General features: G+C 42.5%; 1 protein-coding gene across 1 annotated transcript in view; it reads right to left on the reverse strand.

Annotated features, from left to right (window-relative positions):
- The window catches only part of LAMB1 (laminin subunit beta 1), a 76,774-nt gene that overhangs the window by 45,629 nt on the left and 10,672 nt on the right, over nucleotides 1-20,473 (reverse strand). The window contains exons 6-13 of the mRNA XM_059074800.2: nucleotides 16,437-16,625; nucleotides 16,285-16,348; nucleotides 11,813-12,015; nucleotides 7,116-7,236; nucleotides 5,414-5,602; nucleotides 4,990-5,169; nucleotides 4,740-4,852; nucleotides 3,298-3,377 (exon numbers count right to left, since the gene is read on the reverse strand). Coding sequence (XP_058930783.1) covers nucleotides 3,298-3,377; nucleotides 4,740-4,852; nucleotides 4,990-5,169; nucleotides 5,414-5,602; nucleotides 7,116-7,236; nucleotides 11,813-12,015; nucleotides 16,285-16,348; nucleotides 16,437-16,625 — 1,139 coding nt within the window. The remainder of the gene's footprint in view (nucleotides 1-3,297; nucleotides 3,378-4,739; nucleotides 4,853-4,989; nucleotides 5,170-5,413; nucleotides 5,603-7,115; nucleotides 7,237-11,812; nucleotides 12,016-16,284; nucleotides 16,349-16,436; nucleotides 16,626-20,473) is intronic.

The following is a 20,473-nucleotide window of genomic DNA, read 5'->3' on the forward strand; positions in this document are numbered from 1 at the left end:
TTTACACTTAATCTAGCCCTGGCCAAAGTAACTAAGGAATGTTTGGGGACTGATTTAGACATTGCCTCTCCCGAGGAGGGCATGTTTAATTTCTATACCGCAAAAATCTTTTGTTTCTCAAATTGTTTTACTCAGTCAACATTTATTCAACTTGTGTCTGAGGCAAAGCAAAGTACAATAATACTGTCAGGTGGAAGGTATTTAAGACTGTCTACAGCAAATCAATCATTCAGCAAGTATGATCCTGAGCATCTGTTATGCACCAAGCATTCTAGAAGAATTGGTGCTTTAGGAGACAGAGCCTCCGTCACCTCCTTGGGACTCTTTAAAGTCCTGTGGGGAAAAACAACCTTGAAAAGGATGACTATAAAACACCGAAGAGTCACAAGACTGGAGGCATCTTGCAAGTTCCTTTTCTTCCCCCACCAATGGTGCCAAAAGATAAGGCATCTGTTTCACCCATCATGCTAGAAAGATCAAATTACCCAGTTCAAAATCTTCACTAAAGGATATACGTATACATGTATAACTGATTCACTTTGCTGTACAGGAGAAACTAACAAAACATTGTAAAGCAACTCTACTCCAACCAAAATTGAAAAAAAAAAAAACTTCACTAAAATGTTTTGTTTCACAAACTCTCTTGACTAGCACATTCTGGTTTTTGCACAGTTTTTGCAGGAGAAATTAGGGGCAGGCCAGGGGCTGTGCGTGGGTGCATTCTGAGACAGGAAGCATGTGTGGACGAGCGAGAGAGAGCAAAGGAGTGTAAGCAACAAAAACCATCTAGGGTAACGGAACACAGGACATTCCCGAGTTTAGGACATACTTTGGAGAGTTACGTATGCCACTTTCCTCTAACTGAGAAGCGTTTTCGGAGTGCCGACAGCTTTGAATTGAGGAATCAGTTACTAAAGGAATCATCAGCTTGTGTTCTGGGGGTCACCAAGGGCAGTCAGGGAAGTGATTTCAACAGCAGAGAGAGCAGTTGGTCTCGCTTTCCTCCTTTATGGAATTATCCTTGCTCCCTCCCCTCTGGAGGTTTTCTAAGAACAGGCATTCACCCTGGAGTTCCGGAGGCGACATGCTGTCCCAAGTTTACTGCACGATCTGGAACAGAACAAACCCAAATACGGAGGCCAAACAGAACATGTTCTCGCTGCCTAAAATCTCATTCCTGCCCAAGCAGACTACTACGGGGTTGGGAAATCTTCCTGTAAGAGAGTCAGTTTTTGAATCCATGAGGCTTACGCAATGAATTCAGCACGTTCTCCCAGGGAAGATCCCGGGCCACAAGGAAACATCTGTCTATCCTCCCAACAGTCACTTATGCTATTTTTACCAGATGTTCTGAATCTGATCCAGTAACACACAGAGACGACTCAAAGGTAAAATTAATCCAACTCCCACAAATTGAACATCTTGCCAAAATGTGTACTTTGATCATTTTGAGGAGAGGGTCATGTCTCACCAATTCAAGGAACACCAACATATTTAAGTCACTAAAGTTATTGTATGTAATTTTCATTAATGTACCCGGTACCCGCAAGTTGGAAAAAATGAAGTAGTGAAGAATAAAATGAAGAGCTTTTACACAAATCAAAATGGGACTGCATTTTCTGTCTTTTAAACTGGTGAAAATAGAAGTTTTGATGATACCGGTGGGGGATTGGGAAGAAGGCACTTTGTAACTGGTTGGGAGGAAAATAGACTAGCACCATATGTCTGGAGAACAATCTGACATCCTCTGGTAAAACAGAAAAGGCACATGTACTTTGACTTAGCACTTCCATCACTGGGAAGCCAATCTATAGATATGACTACAAACATTCATCGAGATTACCAATAAGGATATTCACCGCAACATTTTTGAAAAGAAAAAACAACAAAAAATGGAAATCAATAAATCATGGCACTATCACGGTAGAACACACACAAAAAAGAGGTAGATGAATAGATGCTGATATAAAAAAACCTCTAGATTAAAAAAACAAGTTTCAGAGTAATGTACATACATACATTACTTTGATTTATAAAAAATGTCTGTTAAGCTGAGTAGGAAATCATGGACTATATTCCTTTGTACTTGCCTTGTTTAAAAAGTAACACCTAAGATGTTATTTCAAAAGAAATGAGAGGAAGAAAACTGTCATTTTTAGAGGTATTTTGAGCACTATTATTAATTTCTAGAGAGACACAAGAAACTGTTAATGGTGGCACTTCAAGGCAATGGAACTTGGTGGGGAAAAAAGGCAGGATACCTGTCGGAACTGTTTGAATTTTTTTTTTTTTAAGCCACAGGCATACACTGTTTCCATAATTTTAAAAATACTGAAAAGTAAAATACAAAACAAATAACACCATTAAAAACCAAGAAACAGGGGCTTCCCTGGTGGTGCAGTGGTTGCGAGTCCACCTGCCAATGCAGGGGACACGGGTTCGTGCCCCGGTCCGGGAGGATCCCACATGTTGCAGAGCAGCTGGGCCCGTGAGCCATCATGGCCACTGAGCCTGCGCGTCCGGAGCCTGTGCTCCGCAACGGGAGAGGCCACAACAGTGAGAGGCCCGCGTACCGAAAAAAAAAAAACCACAACAAAACCAAGAAATAATAACCAACAAGGACCAACTATATAACACAGGGAACTATACTCAATATTTTATAATAAACTATAAGGGAAGAGAATCTGAAGAACATAAATATACAACTGAATATATACATATATAACTGAATCACTGTGCTGAACACCTGAAAATAACACAATATTGTAACTCAACTATACTTCAATTTAAAAAAAAAAAACACAAAAACTAAAGAAACATGAAAAAACAAAATAAAAAACCCAAGAAACATAAAGACTAGAGAAGGCTTCAAGCTAACTCTTGGAATAAACCTTTGAAAATTTTGAGAGCACAGGTCAAAGTGATTATCGGGCATTCAAAGCAAAAACGTAGGGTGAATAGCTAGTGGGAAGCAGCCGCATGGCACAGGGAGATCAGCTCGGTGCTTTGTGACCACCTAGAGGGGTGGGATAGGGAGGGTGGGAGGGAGGGAGACGCAAGAAGGAAGAGATATGGGAACATATGTATATGTATAACTTTGTTTATGTATTCACTTTGCTGTAAAGCAGAAACTAACACACCATTGTAAAGCAATTATACTCCAATAAAGATGTTTAAAAAAAAAAAAAAAAGGTCAATGCACTCTTATCTTCTCAGGCGACACATCCTCCTCCGTCCTAGAGGTCGCAAGGACCCTGGGAGGCGACTGAGTGCAAGTGTCAGAGCAGCTCCACTCACCTATTGTTTAAGGCTCCCCCAAGGTCACAGTCACAAGGTCTACATCCATCCAAGTCATTGCTTAAGCCCCAGTGCTCTGGCTGCAGAACAAAAGATTAAACATCTAAAGGGGGGTTCCTGTAATTACACAACAGACTCAGCAAGAGACAAGTTATGGCGTGTTTTGGATGTTCCACCAGACGTTTATCTGCACCGTGAGAGCAGAAAGCCTACAATAGGTGTGAGTAGAAGTATTCTAGCATAAAGAACCCAAGCTGTGGGTCACTGGGGTCAGAGAGGGCTGCACATACCCATATGGTAACCCCAGATCAGAGCAGCTTCTTTGCCCTACAAATAGGCTTCCTCCAAGAATTAACGTGAGCTAGCAGCAAACATGCCAATTTTCTTCATTGGAATTACTCTGGCAGTGAGACAGTAAAATGAAAGCAAACACAAAAATGTTTTAAAAAATACAAAATATAATTTTTAAAAATTACTCTCATAATTACTCCACCCAGAAACACTACAGTGAACTTTTTGGTCTATTTCCTTCCAGATTTTGTTTTTCTTGACGAACGTTCTCCCTAGTCAAGATACCACTTGCATCCTGTGTTCTTTTATTTTTTTTTCACACCAGCATAAGCATTTCCTCATGTCATCATTTGCAATGGCAACCAAATATCACACTGCATAGAAACACCCAAATTTATTTAACTATTTTCCCTACTGTTGCTTCCAAGTTATTTTTGTTGTGATTAATAAAAGATGCAATGAGTCTTCTGGTGAATACATCTTTGTCCAATTTTCTGATTATTTCATTAGGATAGATTCCCAGAAGTGGGCTTACTGGGTCAAAGGGGATGCACATTTCTACAGGCTGTGGATACACATCCCCAAAACGCTTCTCACAAAGTATGAACCAGTCTGTATTTCCATCAGTAGCACACGAGTACCTGCCCCTCACTTAATAGCATTCCTATTTTTTTAAAAAGACTTTTGCTAGTTTTGTCTGTAAAGATGGTACTTCACCGTGGTTTTATTTTGCAACTCAGCGATGGTGAATATCTTGTCAAAATTATTCATTAGTAATTCCTCTTTTGTGAATTGTCTACTCATGGCTTTTAATATTAATAGTTACATAAAACTGGGTTTCCCTGGTGGCGCAGTGGTTGAGAGTCCACCTGCCGATTCAGGGGACACGGGTTCGTGCCCCGGTCCGGGAAGATCCCACGTGCCACGGAGCGGCTGGGCCCGTGAGCCATGGCTGCTGAGCCTGCGCGTCCGGAGCCTGTGCTCCGCAACGGGAGAGGCCACAGCAGTGAGAGGCCCGCGAACCACAAAAAAAAAAAAAAAAAAAAAATTACATAAAAGGGTGATGGTAGAACCTACAACTGTGAAAATGGTTCCCTACTGAAACGTCATATTCACAAACCACCCATCCCATGTAATTACGATTTACCTACCAGACACTGGTCACAATGCTGTCCTGTCACCAGACGCTTACAGTAGCAGTAACCAGTCTCAGAATCACAAGGACTCCTGCCAGGAATTGTTCCCAGAGGACTGCAAGTACAAGCTTCATTAAAGATAAAACGAAGTAAAGAAACACAAACCAAGTGAGTCTGCAGTAGTCGACTGGATTAAGAATTGCAAAGCAAAATGGGAATTACGTGCACATGAGAACTGCCAAACTTTTTAAACACACGTACTTACATTTACAACCAAATGGATCTTCGGCGCTTAAACCATAGAAGCCTTCTTTGCAGATATCACAATGCTCTCCTTCCACGTGTAATTTACACCGACACTGACCAGCAATGAGACCGGCAGAAAAATCCGTGTAGCCGTCACAGACGCCCTTGTTCTGAGAACCAGCTGGGTCACAGGTACATGCTAAGGACGATGAGAAGCATCAGGTAACACGCGTGTGTGCGCAGAAATACACATATTCCCTTCACCCCTCCAAATGTCACGAAAATAGACTCAAAAACGCTGGACTACGAAGTAAATTCCACCCCCGGCATCCTATACAGCAGCTAAAACCAGGCTGGGTCTGAGTCCCAAGAGGAGGACGGTGGCTACCAGACTATTCAAGCTGAAAGCTGACCTAGACAGCTCGTGACCTTTCCCCACATACGTTCACAGAGATGAGGATCCCGGACGTCTCTCTCCGGGTGCTGGTAGTAAAACGGTTTGCACTGCTCGCAGCTGCGTCCCATCGTGTGGTGCTGACAATCATCACACACCCCTCCGCTGACGTTGCCAGTGGCCAAGTAGACCGCCATGTCGAAGTGGCAAGAGCTGGAATGTTCGTTGCAGTTACATCCTGCGAGACAAGACCGACGGCAGGAAAAGCCTTTTCGATCTACTTACCGGGGGGCGGGATGGGGGTGGGTCGGAAGGAAGCTCATTTTGGAAACTGGGGACGAAGTTCGGGCAAAATGGCAATGAACGAGAAGGCGCTGGCGGTGAAAAGGACGCATCTGCTTACGACATCAGTTTAAATTCTAAGCCATGCTGGAAACCTTCCGAGTGTGACCTTTACGAAATAACCTCACTTGCCCTCTTTGGAAGAGGATGGGCTATAAAAAGTTGCAAAGTCCTGGGGGGAAGTCCCCTTGGAGGCTCACTCACAGGAAGACCGCACTGCATGGAAAAGCGGTTGGTTGGGTCATGCTCAGGGCGGGATGGGAAGACATCCGTCCAGAGGGTTTTCTAGGCGATATGTCCCCGAGGAAGCGTGTCTGGGCTGCCGGCTTTGAGGAACACGGTGTGAAAGCCGGATTCCCTTGCATATTCCCACCGCCACACCGGGCCAGGTTCTGTTAACCAGACCCTTAGCAGCCATCCAGCTGGCCATCTTGGGTCATCCTGTCCCTCCTCCAGCCCATTCGGCGGAGTCCTCTTGTTCCAACCCAGCTTTAACCATCGCTCTCTCACGCTCAACGATCCCCATGGACGACTCCTGTCTTCCCACAGTGAAGCTTCTGTTACTGGGGCCCTCACGGGGCTCTACACACTGGCCTTATCCGTCCTGTAGGGAGGGACTGTGTCGTCGTGCCCTGGATATGTTGGTTTAATTAAAGCCCAGAATCATGAATTAAACCCTGGGGTCGTGAGAATGTCCTTAGAGCCTTGTGTTTTGTGTTCTCCTTATCTGAACTCCCTTCCACCTCCCTCCCCGCCCCACCCCCCCGCACCCCTGCGCTTTCTTCTCTTTACCTAAACAATCCTAACTATTTGTTAAGGGCCAGCTGGTCGACCTTACTAACAGAACCTTGACCACTCCAGCCCTCCCTGTTTTCTGAGCTCCTAGAACAGTCCTCAGTGGGGGCAGAGACAGCACGCCTCGCAGGGATGACAGTCTACCAGAATCGCTGTGTCTGTGTGGAGCGGGGTGGTGGTGTTTCAAACTACCCCTCTGCCCAGAAAATACAACCGGGAGGGATGGGTGGATGGAAAGATGCCACAGGCTGCAGCTGGGCTGGCACAGAAACAAGGCTGACAGATACTCCATCTCTTTTAGACCTTACTGATCCACCACACGACTGTTTTCATTCACTGTTCGGCTCACGGTCATCTTGCCTTAAAAACAGGTACAATGTCAGGGATGGCATCTCTGTCTTCTACTAAATCTGCCAAACACATAGGTGCTGCTCAAAAACTAATTGATTAATTTAATAGACTGGAGAGTGGCTTGCTAGAATTATCAGGGCGAGGCTGGGAAAAGGGTAGTAACTTTTCTTCCTTTTGCAGACCAGTGTACCGTTACAGCATCTCTATCTAAATGGATACCGGGGTCTGAATTGATTCAGAACGTCCCTTGGCCCGAGACTTACTTTTACAGGCATTGCTGTTTCGACCTTCGGCGGGTCTCCAAGGTAAATCATGGTAGAAGTCCATGCACTGTTCACAGTTTAAGCCCTTGGTGTTATGCCTGCACATGCAGTGCCCGTGAACCTTGAAAGTTACAAAAACAGAAAAAAGCAAAGGAAGAGATATACTAACGGCCAGACCTTTCCCACAATCAACGGAAAATATCAACCCCTTCTGACACTAATCCTCATCTGTAGCGCACCACAGTGAGGGTTTCTTTTTATTTTGTTCCTTCCCCCCTGGTGAGTCCTGTCTTATTGATGGCCGTCATTCCCAACTCTAGGAACAGTTCCTGCTATCTAATGGGTAGTCGATAATATTCTTATTGAAGTATTGATGAGGAAAAACACAGAAGAACAAAATTAGTCACTTAAAATTTTTTTTAAAAAACTAGTTACTTAACAGTTTAAAAAAATATATTATAATGAAATCAACAAGAGTTATAATGGAGAACTAAATGTGTACACACCACTGAGAACCAACTCAATTTACTGCAAGCTTTACCCCATGCCATACAAAAGACAGGTTTTCTCTGCTTGCTTCGTTTGGTTTTTGACTTCCGGCTCAGCACTTAAAAATGTTTTTTCAACCCAAAATGAGATTTTAAGAATTAATCAGTTACCACACATTTACATTTTTAAGGAAAGAAATATAAAATGTCAGAAAAAGATACAGATTATTTTGCTTCAGGAAGGGACCACGATGTGCTCTTTTACACCACACCACCAGTCACACTTGAGCCCCTGAGGCACATAAATGATAAATCCATCCTTTCCGTCTAGCAAATATGCACATTCATGGATCCCTCACCTTAACACTAGTTTCTACAGGATGGAATTCAGAAACAGGACAGACAGGTCCACCCTGAACCCACCTTGACAAGACTGCAGTTAGCAGAAGTCTAAATTCCTCTCATTACAAGGTGGTTTTACATAGACTAAAAACCAGTCCCAAAGCCCATACCACAGGACCCTATGGCATCTGAATCAACAGTACAACGTACTGTGAGACACATGGTAGTGACATGACTACATGAGGTTAGCTACACGCAGGATCTGTTACTCTGAGAAGTAAATATCATCTACCTGGCATTCTCTGAAAGATGGAGCAAAAAGATTAGAAGGATATATTCTCCCTTCAGGCTCTGTTAAAAATGCAACTTTATCTGTGCAATAAAAGTTTGAAGTAGAGTAAAGGGAAGGCAGAAGTTTTAGACTGTTGAATACAAGTCAGTCCTGCACCTTCACCTTCTTAGATGAGGACTAACAATTTTTGAAAAGGCCAACATCAACTAAGCAAGGCACACCTTTCATCAAGAAGTGAGGCCCACAGCCCAGTGGAGGCCCCGGTGCAGAGTCAAGTGGGATTTATCCCAGGGATGCAAGGATTCTTCAATATATGCAAATCAATCAATGTGATACCCCATATTAACAAATTGAGGAATAAAAACCATATGATCATCTCAAGAGATGCAGAAAAGGGCTTCCCTGGTGGCACAGTGATTGAGAATCCGCCTGCTGATGCAGGGGACACGGGTTCGTGCCCCGGTCTGGGAAGATCCCACATGCGGCGGAGCGGCTGGGCCCGTGAGCCATGGCCACTGAGCCTGCGCGTTTGGAGCCTGTGCTCTGCAATGGGAGAGGCCACAACAGTGAGAGGCCCGCGTACCACAAAAAAAAAAAAAAAAAAAAAAAAGAGATGCAGAAAAAGCTTATCACAGAATTCAACACCCATTTATGATAAAAACTTTCCAGAAAGTGGGCACAGAGGGAACCTACCTCAACATAATAAAGGCCATATATGACAAACCCACGGCCAACATCATTCTCAATGGTGAAAAACTGAAAGCACTTCCTCTAAGATCAGGAACAAGACAAGGTTGCCCACTCTCACCACTATTATTCAACATAGTTTTGGAAGTCCTAGCCACGGCCATCAGAGATGAGAAAGAAAGGAATACAAATTGGAAAAGAAGAAGTAAAACTGTCACTGTTTGCAGATGACATGATACTATACATAGAGAATCCTAAAGATGCCACCAGAAAACTACTGGAGCTAATCAATGAATTTGGTAAAGTTGCAGGATACAAAATTAATGCACAGAAATCTCTTGCATTTCTAAATACTAATGATGAAAAGTCTGAAACAGAAATTAAGGAAACACTGCCATTTACCACTGCAACAAAAAGAATAAAATACCTAGGAATAAACCTACCTAGGTAGACAAAAGACCTGTATGCAGAAAACTGTAAGACACTGATGAAAGAAATTAAAGATGATACCAACAGATGGAGAGATACACCATGTTCTTGGATTGGAAGAATATTGTGAAAATGACTCTACTACCCAAAGCAAGCTACAGATTCAATGCAATGCCTATCAAATTACCAATGGCATTTTTAAGGAACTAGAACAAAAAATCTTAAAATTTGTATGGAGACACAAAAGACCCCGAATAGCCAAAGCAGTCTTGAGGGAAAAAAACAGAGCTGTAGGAATCAGGCTCTCTGACTTCAGACTATACTACAAAGCTACAGTAATTAAGACAATATAGTACTGGCACAAAAGCAGAAATATAGATCAATGGAACAGGACAGAGAGCCCAGATATAAACCCATGCACCTATGGTCAATTAATCTATGACAAAGGAGGCAAGGATATATGATGGAGAAAAGACAGCCTCTTCAATGGTGGTGCTGGGAAAACTGGACAGCTACATGTAAAAGAAATTAGAATACTCCCTAACACCATACACAAAAATAAACTCAAAATGGATTACAGACCTCAATGTAACACCGGACACTCTAAAACTCTTAGAGGAAAACAGGAAGAACACTCTTTGACATAAATCACAGCAAGATCTTTCTTGATCCACCTCCTAGTGTAATGGAAATAAAAACAAATAAACAAATGGGGCCTAATGAAAAGCAAAGGAAACTACAAACAAGAGGAAAAGACAACCCTCAGAATGGGAGAAAACATTTGCAAATGAATCAACAGACAAAGGATTAATCTCCAAAATATATAAACAGCTCATGCAGCTCAATATTAAAAAACAAACAACCCAATCCAAAAATGGGCAGAAGACCTAAATAGACATTTCTCCAAAGAAGACATACAGATGGCCAAGAAGCACATGAAAAGCTGCTCAACATCACTAATTATTAGAGAAATGCAAATCAAAACTACAATGAGGTATCACCTCACACCAGTTAGAATGGGCATCATCAGAAAATCTACAAACAACAAATGATGGAGAGGGTGTGGAGGAAAGGGAACCCTCTTGCACTGTTGGTGGGAATGTAAATGGATACAGCCACTATGGAGAACAGTATGGAGGTTCCTTAAAAAACTAAAAACAGAATTACCACATGACCCAGCAATCCCACGACTGGGCATATACCCAGAGAAAACCACAACTCAAATAGATACATGCACCCCAATGTTCACTGCAGCACTATTTACAATAGCCAGGTCATGGAAGCAACCTAAATGCCCATCAAGAGACGAATGGATAAAGATGATGTGGTACATACATACAATGGAATATTACTCAGCCATAAAAAGGAATGAAATTGAGTCATTTGTAGAGACATGGATGGATCCAGAGACTATCATACAGAGTGAAGTAAGTCAGAAAGAGAAAAACAAATATTGTATATTAACACATATATGTGGAACCTAGAAAAATGGTACAGATGAACCGGTTTGCAGGGCAGAAATAGAGACACAGATGTAGAGAACAAAGGTATGGACATCAAGGGGGGAAAGCGCCAGGGGGGTGAGCTGGTAGTGTGATGAATTGGGAAATTAGGATTGACATGTATACACAAATAGGTATAAAATGGATAACTAATAAGAACCTGCTGTATAAAAAAAATAAAAGTAAATTAAAAATTCAAAAAAATAAATAAAAATATTTATTTAATTAAAAAAAAAAAAGGAAGCGAGGCCCACAGTCCAGTGGAGGCCCTGATGCAGTCAGAAGAGCAAGATTTCAATTCGCATCTGCCATGTACTTACATAAGGCCCTCTGGCAAATTACTTAAACTTTGGTCTCTTCTAACAAGAATCAACAATTCACTTAGAAGCTGGTAAAACATCCTAACATTACCCATTTGGCAAGTTACCCAAGTCCCCTATTTTTAAAATTACATAATTTGAAAACACAGCAAAAAAGTGGGAAAAGAATGAAACTAGCAGATCAAGAAACAAAGTCCATTTGACTCCTAAACGGTGTCCCGTGGTTCTAGGTTGAAATTTCCACGTTCTCTGGGCTGGGGTCAATTTATGCCTTCTGGCATGCAGGCTGGAAAGCTTGTGGTTTTTAATATTCCCTCAAGTAAACGAAGATGTGACTGTCATGTAGAAAACTTCGTAATCCTTACTGACTAAAATATCTACTGTAACAGCAGCCCACAGGGACAATTTCCAAAAATTTGGTGTCTGTGAAATGAGTATTCTTAACATTCTCGTAGTCCAAGAAAATCCGCAAACAGAAAAGGAAAAAAAAAATTCAACCACTGGAATGGTACAAAGGACTAAATAGCCGTCTGGAAAAATAAGACCCCAAATAAAAAGGCTTAAGGTAATACTAGCTTCCATCTGCTTTTTAGAATCACCCGTACAAAGGAGGAAACTGCCTAGAACGTGTACTTACCATTCCTTCTCCTTCTGTGTGGAATCCATCCACCGGGGCACACTCGCTGGCGTGGCCATAGCAGAAGCAGTTTCCTCGAATCACCATATCGTAAACCGCGTAATAGTACTTTTCTCTGATTTCCATTCTGGAATCCAAAAGGTTATCTCCCAAAGTATGTAGTTTCACAAACTTGATTCTCAAGTTGGTGATTTTTAAGAGATCTACGAAGGTCACCAAGAATATGAAAAGTTTGATCAAAGAAGCAAGACATCCTTTGCAATTAGACAACTTGGTTTTTTCTCTTTACAGAAAGGCATGACAAATAAAAATGGCTTAAGCTTACACCCCTTGCACGATCTAGATGCACGTAATAATAAAGGTTAACATAATGTGACAGTCTCTCGAAGAAAGGTTATTCCCTTCTCATCAGTTTAACAAGAACATCTGTTCTGTGATGGATTTGTTGGCAGACTGATGTCTCAGGAAGATGTGTGGAGGTGGAGAAATTTTACAAGGCGGGTGCATGATTGCCTGAAGCCACTGAACACACAGAAATCTACACTATTGCAATACCATCTGGTTCCCACAGCAACTAGTCTCAAAATCAGAAAATTCCATGCAGGTGGGAAAGAGCTTATCAAAGCACTCCAATTCTCATTATTATTATAAAATAGTCAGAGACATGTTTGTGTTTATCTTTGGAGAGGAAAATGCTATGTGAAATTTCCCACCATTTAGGGGAAATCCAAGTTACTAAAATCGATTTAACGCGATAGAATAACCACAATCCAGGGCCTGACTTTTCAACCAACTCTGGAAGCACCGTTACAATCTACAACTTTCTGGGTCTTAGTTTTACAGTTTACCAATATAATTACCAATATAATACAGTGGCGTGAAGATAAAGGAGCTTAGTATTGGGATGTGGAGGCCATTTTTTCCTAATAGAAGGTACTTCCAGACCAATGTCTCTTACTTGATCTTTTCTTCCTTTTCCTGGGTCTATAGGCCTATGCTTATTACAGAAGCGGGGCTGTCAATTACATCCTCGAATAAGTTGATAAACCAAGAGTCATTCAATCTTCTCCATCAGTGTTTTCATTAATCACTAAGTGGCTCTCGCTGAAGTGGACCCCAAAAGACTGATTAGTCCACCTGTCCTCCCCTTTTAGTTCCGTAGCCTAAAATTGCTCCTACGCTTTACTTTCATTTCTGCTGAGAGATTCTTAAAATTTATAACACGGGACAACAGGGCATTGGCCCAATGCACCAGATACTTTCAAAGCCCAGATACAATTTTAAATACTAATAATATATGCATAGCTTACAATGAAGACTACAGAAAGAGCTGTGGGTTGAAAGAGAAAGCCCACGAGTCCACGCATTCAACTTAGGCTCTTTGTAAAATCAAAAACTAAACAGAGAAACTGTGGTACTACTTCACCGAACGGAATTTCTGAATGCCAACATTTCCTCCTGCACAATATGAGCACAAGCGCCTATTGACAAGAGACCAAACAACAAACTTGAAGAGCAGCTGAGTATTTAGAAGCCCTTGCATGATCTCTGCGGAAGCCCTCAGCAGAGCAAATAAGCTCCCTCGCTCTCTCCTGCCATATTTAACAACAGCTAAGCCTCGTATTTACTGCTGTTATAAGAGGCACGATCACTTCTGAAGTCAGTTTCGGAGGCCTCAACGATGGGGACAACTAAAGAGATATTGTTCCCTTGATTACAAAGTAAATCCAAAGCATGATCTGTCACAGTGGATGCCTCTTTAATATAGGAATAGGTTTTCTGATGCCATTTTACAGCCAAAGACAATAGAAAGATAATGGCAGCACATTCTCCAAGTCCCACAAATTTCACCCAAACGGAACAGACCGTGAGTCCTTTTACGGACCCAGGAGATGTTGGTCATGGAGCCTGTGTGGACATTTCTCGCGACTGGATTTTGAGAGCAGGGAGGGCAGGCCTCCCAGAGCTCACTCAGAAATGGCAGAGGGCTGCGTGTGCCATTAATTATTTGTTTGATATCACACTAAGTGAAGTCAGACAGAGAAAGAAAAATGTCATATGATATCGCTTATATGTGGAATCTAATTTTAAAAAATGATACAAATGAACTTATGTACAAAACAGAAAGCCTTACAGATATCCAAAACAAACGTATGCTCACCAAAGGGGAAACACGGCGGTGGGTCGGGGAGGGATAAATCAGGAGCTTGGGATGAACTACTACATGCAAGACAGATAACCAGCAAGGACCTACTGGATAGCACGGGGAACTCTACTCAATATTCTGGGATAACCTATATGAGAAAACAGTCTGAAAAATAACCGATATATGTACATGTGTAACTGCATCACTTTGCTGTACACCTACAAACTAACACGACATTGTAAATCAACTATACTCCGATAAAACTTTTAAAAATAAAACTTAAAAATAAATATTTGACAACAGAATGAGTAAATTACAGACCAGACACGGTCTGGGCCATATGTAAAATTAAGTGGGGAAACAGCACTTTTCTGGCAAATATTCCCCGGACTCCTTCCATTCTACTCTCCCCTGCTGTGAGCCGGGAAGTGCCACGGGGCTTTGGTTCAAAGTAGGGCTACGCTCCACTGAGAAAGACCAGCAAGACCTCACCCCACCTCTGCTCAACTGACTGCACCTCAGGAGCTGGAGAGGGGGCCTTACCCTCTCTCTGAGGTGCAGGACCCGGTCTACACAAGGCCTGAGTGACAGCTGATGGCAGTGATGACACCAAAAGTGGCAGCAGCTTCACAGACCCAACATTTTCTGTGCGTTGGGCACCTCGGTGAGTCATTTATATACGTTACTCATTTTCCATCCACAACAACCAGAAGGTGAGTATGACTATCTCCATTTACAGATGAAAAAGTAGAAGCTAAAAAAAAGTTTTTAAGTAAATGACTTGCCCAAGGTCACAGAGCTCTAATATGCTGGAGCTGGGACTTAAACCAGCTGTGTTGGACTCCAAAGGCCATTCTGTCTACCAAGAAGATCAAAATGTATTTCTGTAAAGACAAGAGCCTGGCTGCTGGATGCTGGAAAGCACTCTGATCTAAGAGTCATAACACGTGCGTTCAGGATCTCTCATTAAATAACCACGTCACTTTATGCGTGTGAGTCCAACTCTGAGCCTCTGTTGACTCATCTGGGAAATGCAACTGCAACCCTCATCTTAACGAGCCCACTGAATATGGCTGAGACCTCAAATCTTCCCCCAGGATTCTTTCTTGTCTTCTTCTTTTGACAATAGAGCCCTGGCCAAGAGTTTGAGAGCGCACACAGCCGCCAGCTAGAGTATCTCACATCTCCTGCGGTGTAGCCAGGGGACTAATTTTGGCCAATGGGGTGTGAGTGGATGTGATGTACGGCTTCAGGTCGCTTGCTCTTTACTTGTCCCCTCCCACAGGTTGGGACAAGGACAGGGTGGGGTCGATCCAGGTCTAACCATGTGGATACAGACCACAAGACAGAGGGAACCTGGGAACCTGGGTGACCTAATGGCTACAATTGCCAGATTTGGCAATAATAATAATACAAGGTGCTCAATAAATTTGAATTTCATAGAAACAATTAATCATTGCAGTAGCAATATGTCCCAAATATCACATGGTTATACTAACCACAAATATTGCATGGAATAGGCTCGTACCAGTCACAAATATCACATGGGATATAGTCCTAAAAAACTGGTTTTTTATCTGAAAATTCATACTGAACCGGGTGTCATCCTGTATTTTATCTGGTAAGCCTGCTTGCGGCAAGTGAATGGAACTTTATCTGTAAATCTCCCGCGGTGATTTCGTGAGAAGTCAACGTTTTTGAGACACTGCATTTTTGGGGACACCTTGTTACAATGGCCTAATCTGTACCTTTATATACATAATTATATACATGTATGCATAATATATGATATATATCATATATGCGATATATATATACACACACACGTCATATATATATGATATTGAGCAATAAATAAGGTATTATGACCAGCATAATGATTTGGGGTCTTATGACACAAACCTTGCACTTTTTTTTTTTTTTTTTTTTTGCAGTACGCAGGCCTCTCACCTTTGTGGCCTCTCCCACTGTGGAGCACAGGCTCCGGACGTGCAGGCTCAGCGGCCATGGCTCACTGGCCCAGCCGCTCTGCGGCACGTGGGATCTTCCCGGACCGGGGCACGAACCCGTGTCCCCTGCATCGGCAGGTGGACTCTCTACCACTGCGCCACCAGGGAAGCCCAAACCTTTTACTCTTATCAAAACGTGTCCCCCCCCTTCAGTGAGGGCTGATAACTGCCAATTTCAAGAGCATTGCAAAGAAAGAAGGAAATGAAGAGAGTGGAATTAGCACTTGATATTTAGATTCTGGGTAGCAGTGCTCTGGGTAAGCATTCACCCATGATTGCTGTTCTTCATCAAAGCTTTTATTTGAAAACAAGCTTACTCTGTATCCTTGGACTGTAAGGGTCTTCTATTCTGAAAGCAGGATCTAAAGCACGAAAAATCACCTAAAAATAGATATGAGTAATTGGTATTTTTGCAAGGATCAAAAACTAGATTTGTAAGTAGAATGGAAAACAAAAAGAACGAACAAACCTCTCCTTCCGTTGAGGGTTCAATGTCAGAATATCGGGAATCACAAATTATATCATCGACTTTTTTCATGGGGCCGGTGGAAATGCCGGGAAACGAGCTCTCACAATCATAGGCAAAGTATCTGTACACACCCCAGGTTTTTCCAAAGTCGGACGATCGTTCTATCAGCATAGCGGCTGGACGGAATGTCTAAAGGCAGGGTGGAAGAGACTCAGGGGACGTTTTTATTGGTAATCTGTACGTTAAAATCTCAGAGGAAAACATCATTCAATTGTGTGCCACAAACCCTGACTGCATGTGGTTGGTATTTCAGACTGTGGCTGGATTTCAAATATTTCAAGCTGTTCCATGGAGCCTCTTTTCACAACAAAGCGTCTCGCCTCTAAATTTTGCACTTTCTCCCACCCTACCAGAGACTAGTAAGCTGTTCCTCTTTAGGAGCTGATTATAAACAGGCCTTAATAGCATACAAGTTTTGGTACGTTTAGCCACCATGCCCATGACACGACTGCTTAGCTTCAGTGTTCCTTCTTTCATTCATTCCTTTAATCATTCGGTAGATGTGTAATGACAGCTACTCGGTACCAGACAGGAGTCTAAGTGCTGTAACTAATGCTGTCCAATGAGGTACAGGAATGGGCAGAAATTATTCACAAAACAGTTCGTCAAACACTATAATAGAATCACATGTGGTGTGCTTGGGAAAACAAGAGAAAGGAATTACTAACTCAAGAAGCTAGAGAATCCTGCAATTCCAGCTATACACCCCAAAGAACTGAAAACAGGGACTCAGATGGAAACTTGTACATGAAGAGTCAGCGCAGCGTTGCTCACAATCGCCAACAAGTGGAACCCACTCAAGTGTCCATCAGTGGGTAAACAGATACACAAAAGGTGATATATACATGCAATGGACTATTATTGGGCAATAAAAAAGAATGAAACTCTGATACTTCCTACAACATGGATGAACCTTGGAAACATTACTCTAAGGGAAATAAGCCAGACACAGAAGAATAATGTGTGATTCTGCTTATATGAAACATATGGAATAGGTAAGTACATAGAGACAGAAAGTAGATTAGAGGTTAAGAGGGGCTGAGAGGAGGCAGCGATGAGGAGCTATTGCTTAATGGGTACAGGGTTTCTACTTGGGGTGATGAAAATGTTCTGGAGATAGTGGTGTCACACACACACACACACACACACACACACACACAAACTAGGGAATGCTTCAGAGAGAAGATGGCATCAAACTTATCTTAAAAGGGTAACTGGGTGTTTTCCGGACAGTGGGTAGAGATGGTTACAGGTGGCAGGAGGGGTTGATTGGGAAGGAATCTGTTGCCATGCTAAGGGGTTTACTTTATCTTTATGCAATGAAGGGGAACACTGAAACATTTAAGTGAACAGAATGAAATGCTTAGATTGCACTTCAGAAAAAACTCTGGCAGAGTTACTGGACAAGGACAAAACAAGAGACAAGGGAACCAAGTGACAGAAAAAAGATGAAGGTCTTAACTCAAGCATTACAGTGTGGATAGCGATAAAGGGATGGGATTGACTGCTCTGAAAATTTACTGGAAGTAAAATATGCTGAATTGCACTTGGTGATCAACTTGATTCCAACAGAAAGGGAGGGAGAAGAACCAGGAACCCCTGAGTTTCGGTAGGTGGGTGTGGGTGCTACTACCAACAAAGATACAGAAGAGAAGCAAAGGCATGTAGTTTTGGTCTAGTTACGTGCAAGGTCTCAGAATCGAGACGCCCACTGGACAACTGGAAACAGTGGTCTTGGACTCAGCTATGAGAATGGAACTTGAAACATGGATTTGGGGGGCACTGTACACATATAGTATTTGAAACCTCCAAGTATTTAATTTCCCCTCAAAAAGAAAAGGACAAGATAAAAGAGAGCCAAGTCAGTGCTCCAACATCCACGAAGGGCTAGTGAGAAGACAAGAGAGGTGTGCTGGGAACTTTAATCACATTATTTCATTTAACCTTCCATTACGGGCTGAACTGTGTCCTTCCCAAATTCTGATGTTCAAGACCTAATCCCCAGTACCTCAGACTATAAGTGTATTTGGAGATAGGGTCTTTAAAGGGGTAATTAAAATAAAGTGAGGTCACTGGAGTGGACCCTAATCACATATGACTGGTGTCCTTCAGAGAAGACGACATCAGGACACAGACAGGTGCAGACAGAAGACCAGGTGAAGACATAAGGAGAAGACAGTCATCTAAAAGCCAAGGAGAGAAAGAGACCACAGAAGAAACCAACTCTGCCGACACCTTGATCTCAAACTTTGTCCCTTGAGAACCCTGGAAAATACATTTCTGTCGTTCAAGCCACCCAGTCCGTGCTACTGTGTTATGGCAGCCCTGGCAAACTAATATACCTTAACAACACATTTGTCTGACAGACGGGGAAATCGAGGCTCAGAGACATTCGTTAACTCGCCAGGTAATGGCAGAGAGATTTCAATCCAGACTGAAGACCTTTCAAATCCAGGCTGAATGAAGATCTTTTCTGCCTCACTGACTAATGGTGTAACAGAAGCCTGAAAAATGGATGCCAGAGAGGAAGGAGGAAAAAGACAAGAAATCTGGAAACTGAGGCAGGATGGAGATTTAGGAGGGTGTGGTGAACAGGGGCAACGGGGAAAAAAGAGATGAAGCGGAATGAGCGCTAAAAATAGGCAAAAGCTTCAACAGTGATGAACGGGGTAAAGTGCCTTTCGGGAAGCGGCAGTCAGACGACGATGGAGGAAGATCAAGAAAGTTAAGGCAACTGAGCAAACGGAACCTCAACAGAGACACTCACTTATGAATTCAAACCAGTGCTTGCCTCACAGATCCAGAGAACAAGCTAGCGGTTACCAGTGGGGAGGGGTGGGGGCCCGGGAGGCACAAACTACTTGGTACAAGACAGGCTCAAGGATGCATTGTGCGGTACAACACGGGGAGTACAGCCAAAAGTTTCTAATAACTGTAAATGGCAAGTAACCTTTAAAAATAAAAAAAAATTTTTTAAAGAGAGTAAATGTTGGGGGCCAAGACGACCAATACGAGAACATGAACAGGACCATAAAAAAAAAAAAATAAAACAAATGCTTGACAGAAACCTGGGTGACAACTAAGGGTGAAAACTAGTACATGCCCAGCTCTCCTTGCACCATCCTTCATAATCATGATGGTCTTTTTCCCGGATAAAAGGAGACAAGGGTAACGCAATGGAAAGTCACATTTCGACAGATTCCTTGACTTACATTACTAGTTGCTCACGTTTTTTTTCTGGGTTTGTTTTTGTTTTTGTTTTTTACCTATCCGGAAATATAAGAAAATGATACTTTATTAAACCCAAGAGAGTATTAGACTAAAAACTTTAAACAAAGGGGGAAAAAACCCAATAACTGAACCAAGGCAAACTCCCCAGGGGAGCTGCCTCGTGGGTGGAAACGCTTTGGAGAGAGACTAGCCTGATGTCTCTGAGGCGCAAGACAGCAGAAAGGAAAAGCCTTACAGCCGGTCCTGGCTGTGCTTCCTTCTCTCTCCCTTCTGGAACCTTCTGAGTCCCAAAAGGCTACTGACGAGTGATCCAATTTCCTGTGAAGTTAGGAAGCTGCTGGAAACGGGGACAACACATTTTACCTACAGAAGGGAAGCCTTTCCATGTTCACTGCTGAGTCACTGACCTTCTGCACAGCTACCTCTGAATTTATACTAAACAAAAGAGCTGTGAGTTTGGGAACCTTTGGCTATGAACAAAAACAGACTGTGGATATGCTAACTGGGTTCTGCTACCCTAAGAAAATCCAATCCACTTCGTAAACAGCCGTGTCCACGCAAACACGAGTTAGAACAAACACACTCTCATATGATCCAGCAATCCCACTCCTGGGCATACACGCAGACAATACTATAATCCAAAGATACATGCACCCCTGTGTTCATAACAGCACTATTCACAAAAGCCAAGACGTGGAAGCAACCTAAATGTCCATCAACAGATGAGTGGATAAAGAAGATGTGGT

This window comes from Kogia breviceps, chromosome 9 (genome assembly GCF_026419965.1).
Source record: "Kogia breviceps isolate mKogBre1 chromosome 9, mKogBre1 haplotype 1, whole genome shotgun sequence".
Classification (NCBI taxonomy): domain Eukaryota; kingdom Metazoa; phylum Chordata; class Mammalia; order Artiodactyla; family Physeteridae; genus Kogia; species Kogia breviceps.